At 40.7% G+C, this 12,534-nt stretch overlaps 1 protein-coding gene across 1 annotated transcript in view; it reads right to left on the minus strand.

The window, feature by feature from the left end:
• The window catches only part of LOC143854053 (B3 domain-containing protein Os07g0563300-like), a 57,448-nt gene that overhangs the window by 14,626 nt on the left and 30,288 nt on the right, over positions 1-12,534 (minus strand). The window contains exons 9-11 of the mRNA XM_077363777.1: positions 4,777-4,826; positions 4,499-4,612; positions 3,609-3,676 (exon numbers count right to left, since the gene is read on the minus strand). Of these exons, the coding sequence (XP_077219892.1) occupies positions 3,609-3,676; positions 4,499-4,612; positions 4,777-4,826 (232 nt within the window). The remainder of the gene's footprint in view (positions 1-3,608; positions 3,677-4,498; positions 4,613-4,776; positions 4,827-12,534) is intronic.

Consider the following 12,534-nt stretch of genomic DNA (forward strand, 5'->3'; position numbering starts at 1 on the left):
CGAAACCCCACTCCTGAACCGCCCAACTCAGAAACACGTCAAGCAGCTTACGACCCCCCCCCCCCCCCCCCCCGACCGAAAGTCACCGAAGAGATCCACTACCATGAACCCCCATCACCACCACCGAAGATCTAACCTCCCAAACCTATCATTCTCTCAGAAAAAAAATGCATCTGGTCTGCTTTTTCCTTCATGCTTCTTTTTCTCCTCTTATTTCATTCTTCTCCTCCTAGTCCTTCCTACTTGTTACCAACTTATAAATGTGAAGATGGATACATACCATAAAAGTTGTGATTGCCCCAAAACAATGGATCCGGGTTCGGTCAAATGATGCTTAATTGCTTATATCTATGCTTGTTTTTTCTGAAGTAGGTCTAGATCCAGAATGCCCAAAATCTTAAAACTCTCTCCTTCTCAGAAAACACTGCAAACAAAATGAAAAAACGAAAATGATGCTTTATGTTGTTTTTGAGAAAATCATATTTTCTGTGCATTGAACTTATACATACATATATGCGTAGAGAATATGGTAAAGGTTCTCATGTCAAGTAATGTGTTCTTTGTTAGAGTTTCAATCCCACTAATGTGATCCAGTCATCCTAGCCATCAGATTTAGTCGTTATTTTCTATTGGACACATTTTTTTTTTTTTGTAGGATTTGATTTGATTTAGAGGTATTTATTTAGACTAGATGTGGGAGATGTCCACATAAGCCTATGGGCCACTTACCCTTATTTTATTTTTTTTGAATGGCAAAGAGATTCATTAAAAACAAAGACCGAGAAGGTCCTTGGAAAGATGTAAAATCGAAATAACAATAAAAAATATAATAAGAACTAAGGGGGAAGAAAATCGAACAACTCGAGGCTTTCTTTGTGCACCCCGGCTCTCGCTAGACTATCCGCTTCGCCATTAGCAGATTGCCAAACATGCTTAAATATAATTGATGACATTGCAATTTTATCAAGAATTTCATCAAAGTAGGACCCAAATCTCCAAGGAACCTTAGCACCGCGAAGCCATCTAATAACGTTAAGGGAATCCCCTTCCACCACAACCTTATTCATGTCCACATTATGGAGCATCTTGGTACCCTGATGCCGGATGACCTGATGGATTGCATCTTGATACCCTGATGCCGGACAGCCATCTAATAATGTTAAGGGAATCCCCTTCCACCACAGCCTTATTTATGTCCACATTATGGAGCATCTTGATACCCTGATGGATTGGGCGAACTTCCACCTCATTTGCATCTGCGACTCCAATGGGGTCCCTAAATGCCCATATCACCACGCCCTCTCGTCTCTCAACAATCCTCCAATGCCGGATGACCCACTTACAATTAAAACCATAATTTATAACTTGTTACCCATGGTCCACTTACCTTAGTTCCTATTGGCTAAAACCCTGAACCCTTAAGTGCACTTAAAATTATATCCTATTGGCAAGATATAGCACCAACAACTTAACAACTACCCCCTTATAAATACCCATCTATCTCTACCTAAAACCCTAATGAGGAGAAAACGAGCAAAGGAATCCCCCCGCCCCCGACTTCCTTCTTCCCTCTTTTTTTATTCTCTTCCCTTTCTTTATCTTGGATGTGAACAACCCTTCTAGCGGCTTGCTCTCTTCCCTCTCTCATACATTGCCTGCAACGGATGATGAAAGCAGAAAATCCGACATACCCCCCTAATAGGGGTGTAAACGAGCCGAGCCGAGCTTGGCCAGGCTCGGCTCGGCTCGTTAAGCTCAAAAGCTCGGCTCGGGCTCGAACCAGGCTCGGCTCGGCTCGGTCAGGCTCGGCCAGGCTCGCGAGCCTTACCGAGCTCGGGTTATATTAAGTTCACACCCCTCATCTTCCCTGGACAGCCCTATCTAGTGTAATTTGACTACTTTTTTTACACTATGGGGGGTGGTCCAAGTAACAAATGGGGTTCCAAAAATGAAGTGACATATTTTGCCTCCCCCTTTCACTCCCTGGATAACCCTTTTAGTGTATATATTAATATATATAATATATATTTAAATATATTAAATTCTTAACAAGCCTTAACGAGCCTAGCCTAAATCGGGCTCGGCTCGTTAAGGATTCGAGCCGAGCTCGAGCGAGCTTCCGAGCCCGAGCCAAAATTGACACCCTTACCTCCTAATGATGAAAGCAGAAAGTCCTACATACCCTCCTAAATACTGATTCCATTTCCTTTTTACTTTCTATAACCCATTTCCCCCACAAATCTCACTCTTTTAACTTTCCCCTTTCTTATCTACATAACAAACACTTTTCCCATCAGTTTTTACACTTCGATATAAACCAATTAGCCCTACCCTTGTCACCCTTACACACTCCCATGATCCTTTCGCTACCCACATATTTTCTTGCCCTTTTAACGTTGCTTGGGCCTAGGTATTTTATTTCAGCTATGATTTTTTAGGACAGATTTGATTGAGATCTGATTTTTTATTCATTAGATAATTGTTTTCTCTGATGGGAATTATTACGTGGAAGATGAATTGGATGAATTTTAGTCTCTTTAACGTTTAAACTCTTAAGCATAGGGTTTTTTTTTTTTTTGAATGGAAAACTAAAACTCTTAAGCATAGTATTTCTTTGAAAATCTTTGCTGTATTTTCTTATTTATGATTGGTTTATGCTGATTTGGTAATGCATGTTACTGTCTTGTTGAGCTTAAGTCCATATATTGCTCTTAAATTACCAGAGTCATCCATGAACCTATAGATTTGCATCGATTTGGTATCAGAGGTAGGCTTGCATCATCCACGTAGAATGAAAAGTTTCACCCCTTAAATAGGTAGGGTTGCTTTGATAGAATTATGCAATAAAGGCCTTGTTCCGTCACTTAGTTGATGATTCAGTCTCATAAGTTAACACATGCATGAAAGTCACATATGTACCCTTAAATGGCAACTCGTATCCACCCATTCAGTTCTCCATCTTTTTCTTTAGCTAGATAAGGTGGATTCACATTTCTTTATAAGTGTGCAAGTTTTACATTTATATCATAGATTCTGAAGGGTGCATTCAGCATTTAATGGTTAAAATTTCTCATTCTTCTTTCACATGCTATGTTTTTCATCCCTACTCATTCTACTTTCACATTTTATGCTATTCATCCCAGTCACATTTTCTGTTACTTTCACATTTTATGTTATCCACCCATTCAGTTCTCCATCTTTTTCTTTAGCTAGATAAGGTGGATCCACATTACTTTATAAGTGTGCAAGTTTTACATTTATATCATAGATTCTGAAGGGTGCATTCAGCATTTAATGGTTAAAATTTCTCATTCTTCCTTCACATTCTATGTTTTTCATCCCTACTCACTCTACTTTCACATTTTATGTTATTCATCCCAGTCACTAAGAGTGAGAAGGAAGAAGTTTCCTCTCATCTAATTTATAAAAAGGAATATATCATCCCATCTCCTGCTGAATCCCATCAATCGAGCCTTTCTGAGATTGTCAATTGATGAACGAATTACCAAATGCATCCACTCTCAGACTAAGGGCTCCCATGTTCTCCATGCATCACAAACAAGCAATATAAACAAAGAAGTTTTCGGAGATTTCAAGTTTTTTCATACCGGCATTAGGGCAGAGTAGATTTTCAAGTTGCTGTGTTGTTATTTCCTGTGCCGATGAACATGAAGACCTGAAAAATAACAGAGATGGAAACACGTAAATAAAACTCCAACCATTGCCTACAGGCAAATGCTACCAATAGTATATATATAACAGGTATGTAACAGGAAGTTTCTCAATTCCAAGATGTCAAGAAATCGTGCACAATATAAGTTGAAATGATGCAATAAAAACTAATTTCTTGAACTTGAGGTAAACTATTGAGACCAAAGCTAAACATGCGGAAAGATGTAAAATCCGTAGGGAAATAGACTCATTTAAAAAACCATTTTCCATGGCTTTCAATATTTAATGCACGGCCACCAATTTGACCGCTACCTCAGATTACAGATGTGAAAGAGGAAGATCAATTTGATCTTCCTGCAATGGCAAATATATACTCTTTCAAAGTGATATCAAGTTCGAACCTACCCGATATTTCAGACACTGGCCGTGGGATGCTGGTCATGTTTCACAGTTTCACAGAAGACAGATATATTCACCACTTCAAAAATATTAATAGGACTCCAGATCCTAGTTCCAAGAAATCCAGACGCCTAATCTGAAGTGTTTTTCTCTTCGTTCCCTCTGTTTTTATGTGAGACATTTGCCTCCTCTGATTTCTTGTATTGCCAGATATATCTGCATCTCTTTTACAAATTACAAGCATAACCCTAAAGCCAGATACACCCCTATAGAAAAAAAGGATGTTCATGCCAACACCCGTCCAACATGCTTAAAATTCTCTAGTGTCACGTATATAGTTCGAAGATGAATATTGATCTCAAAACAGAGAGGTAAATACATTGTGGTCTCAAGTCAAGTTTCAATGCTAGAGTGGGTATCAATTCACCTTTTGGGATCCCCTAGGTTATCCGAACAGGTCCATCTTGGGGGCAGAAGAGCATCCACAGGCAGTTTGCGCCACTTAGAGCAGTCCTCACACCGAGCCCATTGACTCCTTTCACTGGTAATGAAAAAAAACACAATGTTGGATGGAATTTATATAGCTGTCTGCACCAATATTACAACTTGAGATCATAAAAATAAATGCAAGCACGTCTTTAAATTTGAAAATCAACAAAAATGGCATGAGAGAAGAAACCTAACATCTGAAACGTAAGAGATTACCCTGCATTGTCGGTCATGAAAATGGTGGGCTTCCCCAAAACTGGTGCCTCCTGCAAAAGATAGTCACATCAGTAGTACATTAGACAGGAGCATTTACACAGTTGTAGTAGGCTTATTGATTTTCCACACTTATAGAGAACAACATACTTTGAAATTAAATTCTAAGAGAATACAAAAATTATTTTTGAATAAGCAATGACAAGGTTGACATGTGAAACCAGGGCTTACTTATCCAAATATACTCAGCTCAACAAAGCCTTTGTCTCAAACTAGTTGGGGTCGGCATCCAAATATATGATACTGATACCTGTAATTTACTATGCAGCTAACATGCCATTGGACTTTACAGCAGGTGAGTGATTATGGCATGCCTAGTAACTTCTTCCCCAGCATGACAAAATAACCTCCACAAATCTAGACCATAAAAAATTAACTTCAAGACCATTTGCTGATTAGCATGGTTTTGATTGAAAGATTTGATGACTCATTAGGTCATTATCACCCACTAAAATGGTAAAGAGAAACATTAGAAATCAACAATAACACCCAGTAGCCATAAGCTAGTATGACACATCAACAGTTCATGTATGTTCCAAACCTTCTTGAATCACAACAATTATCTACCACTGAATACACCAAGCAGAATTTCCAGTGCGTAAAGATGAAGTATGTAGTGATTTTTCGAAAGGATTTCCTCCAATCATTGGATGTAGTACACCATTTGGAGTTGTCATTGTCAACGAATCATGAGATTCGTCTCTGAATGGCAACCTACGGTTACCCATTCAAGAGCGTATCATTTAAAGCAATTCCTTTATTGTGTTTATTGTAATTGACGAATTTACCCAAAATGTAATATTGCATTCATTGTAAAGATATCATTGATTGAAGACTGCCCAAATTACAGAAGCCCAATCTCTATATAATAAGAAGCTTGCACACCAGTAAAGGTATGCAAAAAGTTCATCAAGCTAGAATTTCTTATCTTATCTCTATTGCTATTCTCTCTCTCTCTCTTCCTCTCTAGATTGAACGTGTGAACTTTCTTCCATCTCCTCTTTTGTGTTCTCTCATGGTATCAGAGGATACTCAAAAGAGTATCACGATCCTTGTTCTGCTTTCTCTTTTAATTCATTTACCTCCTCCTTGGTCTTGTGCATTTACCTCCTTGTTCTCTCCATTCACTTCTCTTCACCTATTCTCTCATGGCAACTTCTGATCCCATGGTCACCTCCACAGATGAAACTCATGCCGTCTTTCCTTCTTCCTTGCATCCTTCAACCCACTATCACTTACAAACATCACTCATATTATCTCTGTTCGATTGGATCGAGACAACTTTCTACTATGGAGGAGTCAACTACTCACTATTCTCCGTGGCCAGGATCTCCTTCGGTTCGTAGGCAGGTCCTTTCCTCCACCACCTCGTTTTATGTCCTCTTCTTCCTCCATCACCGTCCCCAACCCTGACTATCTGGAACGTGTGGACCAAACAATCCTCAGTTGGATCAATGCAACCTTAACCGAACCCGTCCTTTCTCAGGTAGTCACTCTTGATACCTCTCAATCTCTCATACAGTTTGGACTACTCTTGAATCTACCTTCATCATCAACTCCTCAGCTCGAATCGTCCAACTCCGTCATGATCTTCAATCACTGCAAAAAGGCTCCCTTTCTGTCACCGAATATCTTCAAAAGCCAAAAGCATCAATGATGCCTTCTCAATCATGCAGCACCCCATTCCCGAATCTGAGTTGGTCAATTACACCCTTGGTGGTCTAGGAGCCGATTACGCTTCATTCTCCATTGCCCTCTCGGTTCGCAATCCTCCTACCTTTCTTGGACTTTCACTCCCTCCTCCTTAGTCATGAACTATATCTCGGACGCACAAATCATCTCTGCTACCACCGTTCAAAGCACTGCCTTTGTTGCACAGCAGTATCGTCCACCGATTTGAAACCACTGTCGCAAGGGGCATGGATTTCCTCGCGACGACTACACCTCGTGGCCGCTTTGGCCATGATGCTCTCCAATGCTACAAATGGTGGTTCACTCGCGATTTCCCAAGCACAAAACTGCCCAATCATTTGCTACCCTTAACATGGACCAACAATGGTATCCCGACACTAGTGCTACCAACCACATGACTGTCAATTCCAACTCCTTGCAAAATCGCACTGCATACATGTGTAATTCATCTATCTACTTTGGCAATGGATCTTCTCTACCCATCTCTCACACGGGTAACATCGGTATCTCCACTCCTTCTGACAATCCTCTTCACAATCTGTTATGTGTCCCTTCTCCTAAGAGAAATCTGATTTTAGTGGCTCAACTAACGTGTGATCTTGATTGCACATTTACATTCCACTCATGGGGCTTCGCCATTCAGGATCGAACATCGGGGAAAGTTCTTCACAGCGGTCCAACTAAGGGAGGGCTCTACCCTCTTCTCTCTGCTGTTGAAGATCAATATGGAGCTACAGAAGCGTAGAAGAGTTACATGTTGTTCGTGTTCGATGATACGGAAGCGAACTTTAAAAAATTTTCTCTCCAAGATCTTTGACCCAGGAACGTAATCACATAGAAAGCCGCGAAGAAACCACGAATAATGATGAGATGGAAGACAAGTGCGAACCCAGAGGGGGTTTGTACGTACACCACTAGAGAGTCTGTAACTATACACCCGTTAGATCTCAGTCCGAAGAAGATGGACCGGTGATATCGAGGGTGAATGGAAAGATGCTAGGAGGAGAGAAGAAGAGGGAGGAGAGAACTCTCATGTATGTGGAGAATGAGCCATAAGCTCACTTATATATAGAGAGAGAGGAAACCTGGTAATGCCCAGATTACCCTCAAAATCTCTACACTCTTAAGAGCAAACAAACAGCCCTCCCTCTTCAACTTTATTACAGTTGTGCCATCAGTAACTCAACTCACCAAAAAAGCCTCCAAGTTCAATGATAATTACCAACCTGCCAAACCATAGAGGCAGTCGAATGAACGGCACAAAACCAACCATCTAGCAATCACAACCATCCAAGCCTGACCTCAAATACTGAAACCTAACAGGTGAGACCTCAAGGAATAATCATCTCCTCAACGAGAGCACCGTACCAAATCTCTATCTGACCAGCACAGCAACATCACAATCCCATCTAGCCTGCCTAAGACCTACACGATATACACCGAGATGAACTGCTCTAATCCCAAAGAGCCCTCATTCACCTCAGCATGCACTTGTTCATTTGTCGAGTAAACCAATGCTTTGCATAACCATTTTCCAAAATAAGCATATCTAATTATATAAATAGATTTAGAAAACAATTTGCAAAATGATTGATAGAAAACCCGATAAAAATGCCGTGACAGATAAAGAGAAACAAGTGCACGCCATAGCCCAGCCATAGTGCAAATATCATGAGATCTTCTCCAACCATAATGCTATTCCGTATCAATCTAAATGTTTTCCCAGCAATGCACTAGTAGGTCGAATCGATCACAACCGCAGGTTATCATGCCAAAGTAGCGAGCATCAGACCTTAACTATGGTGAATGCTAGCAATTTTAAGCATGATAATAATTCTGATTATTTTTGCTTAATCTACATAAGCGTGTTTTTGCTTATTATTGCATTATTGTGTAGATGCATGTTAAGTAACTAGATGGATTTAATTAATCGTTGAGATTGATCTATGATCGTTAACAGGTACGATCTGCTACTCACACACTATAGACCGGCCCGGATATCTGGGATATTCGGGATGAGGCCGATTATGAGGAGGTAATACACTGCCCCGACATCTGGAATGTGTGGGATGAGGCTGATCACGAGGAGGTGATTGGTCGCCTCGACATCTAGGATGTTCGAGGAGGTGATTGGCCACCCGGATTCTAGGGCTGTTCATTAATCGGTGTTAACCGAAATAACTGACCGAACCGAATTCGGTCGGTTATTTCGGTTCGGTTAAAAGTTGTAACAGTTCGGTTTCGGTTGATAAACTATCCAAAATTCAGGTTTCGGTTTTAGTTTTGAGGAAAAAAATTTCGGTTTAACCGAACAACCGAAATATAAGAGAAAAAATGAATTTCGGTTTTCGGCGTCGGTTTTCGGTTTCGGTTTTAAAAACCGAATGAGCAAAAACCCTTAACTTGCTTAAAAGGAAAATGATAAAACACCTCCTTTTTTACCTGGGACAACCCTACCACTAGAGTAAAAGAGTACTGATGGACTCAAGGGCTGTCCCGAGTACAAAAAAGGGGTGAATATATTTCACAAGTAAAAAAAAAATCGTTATGCGTGAGGGCTAGGGTTTTCACATTATCAAAAACACAAAACAAAAACAGAAAGTGAGATTGAGAAAGAAAAGAGCTGGGGTTTCATCTTTGCCTTTCAAGCTTTGAATCCTTTGATCGTTGCCATTACTCATTAGGGTTTGAGTTGTGTGAAAACTCCAACCACGGCCACGGGCCACCTCTCTACTTCGGCGAGAAGTGAGAACTCCAACCAGGGCCACCTCTCTACTTCGGCTGAGGGCCTAGGGCTAGGGTTTCTTCCACCATCTTCAACCTCCAGCCTCGGCTGAGGGCCACCTCTTAGTTTTTTCTTGTCTTGATATCCTCAACTATTTTTGGGTGTTCGACTGTTTGTTACTGTTAATATAGCCTCTGTTTTTAATTGTTATTGTTATATGGTTTGGAAAACGTGCAGATCATTAAAGCCATGGATGGTCTAGTTGCTGCTGATCTTAGGTTTGAGAAATTGTAAACTTTTGCATCTCTTAGAACTGAGAAATATTAGTATTTAGTAATTGCTGCTTATTGCCTTGTTTAATGGTTGGAACTTGGAACTTCAAAACTTGAAATTTGTGATGTTTCTTTCACAATGCCACAATGGGTTATATGCCTGTGCCCTCTCTGTACTCCCATGGGCCATGATAGAAATTAGACGAGCAAGAAGGAAAGAGAATGGGAAGTAGGCAAAATTCTATTTTGGTAAATGATATCCGCACTCATCTGCCCTTATAATCACACTCCTCTCTGTTTTTCTCTTGGTATGTATGACATATTATTATTTCTCTCTTTATCTTTGACTAATTTTAGGTGTTGGTGACTTGGTGTAATGTTGTATTGTTGTTGCACAACTTGCACTGCTGCTTAAGGTTATTACAAATTGTGAAATTTGCAATTTCCAGTTTTCTACAGCTATATGTATATACAAGATATACAGCTTCAGGTTATTGAAAATCTGAGATGTTGTGTAATCTAAACCATTCATTTTTTGTGGCTGTAGGCCATGCTCCTGCTCCAAAAAACAGATTTGTGAGTGACTTTGTCTGACCCTCTGAGCATATATTCCAAACCCTCCCATTTGTGGGACTGTGGAGGTTTATATACAAATACAATTCCATTCATTTTAAAGCTCCACAGAAGTGACAGAAGGCGACAGAAGGCACAGATCAAAGGGTTAGGATTATTTAGTTATCCTATGGAGAATATTTGTTGGGCACTTTGGGAGTTTGGCTGTTTGGCCTGGTGTCCAAAAAATGAATGGTTTGATAATTTTTTTATTATAATTGCACGCATGGGCGCATGGCGGCTTCCATCCAAATGTGTCTCCATTATTTAGCAAAGATCAGTTCAAACTACAATCGAGAATGAGCTTTGTTTCATGCGGAAAAGCCTGAAAAAAGTATATATTTGTTTGGAAAATTGATGTAATTCACAATTCGGTTTCAACCGAACTAACCGAAAAACCGAAATGTTTATTCGGTTTCGGTTCTGTCGGTTAGTTGAAAATTCGGTTTCGGTTTCGGTTCAGTAATTCAGATAACCGTATTTCGGTTTGGTTAAAACTGAATGGACACCCCTACCGGATTCCATAAAAGATCAGGATGATTGACCTGTTTCAAAGCCAGGATAAGGTATTCCTGAGATGAGTTGGATGAGCCTTATAGTCGTTGATGACTTATCCATGTTAACTAACCAACTTCTTCAAAAGCTTAAGCTGTTGGAGAAAGGCGTTATTTATCTTTTATACTCTAACAGTGTAACCGCATGACGATATATCTAGTTCCGGATAGCTGAGAGCTTTCCAAATTTACACCATGGCATGTGCACTGAGTGCGACACGTGCTTAAGACCACTACCTACAGGTGCAGGATTAATCCCCTTTACCTAGCACCGTGTGTGAGGAGCCAGTTCTGTAGGTAACCCTTGTGCCCTTAGGACCTTTCACTTTGCTAGCACAAGCCTCTCGCACATCTATGCAACAAGGTGTTATGCCATTTAGTATCACGTAATTTCATTGATGTTTCATCCAATATTTTAGATTGGCCTTGTTCACAATGCTTAGCTGGAAAACATTGTAAGCTTCCATTTAAGTCTTCTCCCTTACGCTCTAATTCACCGCTTGAATTATTACACTCTGATTTATGGGGACCGGCCCCAGTCTCGAGCATTGATGGATACAAGTACTACTTGCTTATAGTGGATGATTGCTCTCGATTCTCGTGAATTTTTCCGCTCTCTCAGAAGAGCGATGTCGCTATATGCTTCTCTCAATTTCGGGTATTAATTGAAAATGCTTCGAACAAAAGGATCAAATCCATATAGAACGATGGTGGTGGCAAATACACTGGTTGAGCCTTTCAACAAATACTCTCTCAGTTTGGTATTTGTCACCTCATATCATGTCCCCATACACCCAAAAAAAAACGGTATTGCTGAACGTAAACATCGCCACATTGTGGAAATGGGTTTAACATTACTAGATCATGCTATTTTGTCAAAAAAGTTTTGGTTGCATGGGTTCCAAGTTGCTACACATCTGATTAATAGATTACCAACACCGGTCTTACGAGGCATTTCTCCCTATGAGGTCCTTTTTAGGCGGCACGCTGACTCCTCTCTTCTGCGCACCTTTGGTTGCGCTTGTTATCCTTTGCTAGTCCCCTACAACTTGTCCCTCCAAGCTCAATCCAAGGACAAAGCAATGCATCTTAATTAGTTATAGCGCCAATCATAAAGGGTATAAGTGTCTGGACCCCATATTTATATTTCCAGACATGTTGTGTTTTATGAACACCAGTTTCCTTCTGATCATCCAATACCCATTGCACATTTTCCATCTCTTCACCGCTCCAGCTGTGCTTGAAATGCCAAGACTATCACCCCGCCTACCCCCTATGCAACCAATGTCTGCACCCATAGCCTCATCCCATCCCCTCCCGTTCCTGGCCTTTCAACCCAACCCCCCCCCCCCCCCCCGGCAATACCTCCTAGCTCTCCTTCTGCATTTCCTCCCCTCCCTCTCCACACAAATTCCCACCATATGACTACTTAGTCAAAGAATGGAATTCGGAAACCTAAAGCTCTTCTCTCCACCAAGCATCCCGTCCCACAATCCTTCTAAATACCCTCATTGGCAACTTGCTATGCAAAATGAATTCAATGCTCTTTGTTGGATATAATGTATTTCCCTAAGGGCATAGTTGTCATTGTACTTCTCTTGGCTTTATATAAATACATAAATGAGGGGGAGTTTTACCCTAACTCACTATTTTCTCTTTTTCTCTCACGTAACATGGTATTAGAGCCCTAGGGTTTCTGATCCCTAGGGACAATCGAAAGCATCCATCTTCTCCATCTCCTTCAACCTCCGCCCAAAACCAATCCATCAAATTCATCTCCATCTTCTCCACCCAATTCTCCACCAAATCCATCCAATTCTCCTTCAACCTCCCCCCAACAATACGC

The sequence above is a fragment of the Tasmannia lanceolata genome, unplaced genomic scaffold (assembly GCF_043159265.1).
Source record: "Tasmannia lanceolata isolate RefF3 unplaced genomic scaffold, GAP_Taslan_0.1 ptg000020l, whole genome shotgun sequence".
NCBI classification, from domain to species: Eukaryota; Viridiplantae; Streptophyta; class Magnoliopsida; order Canellales; family Winteraceae; genus Tasmannia; species Tasmannia lanceolata.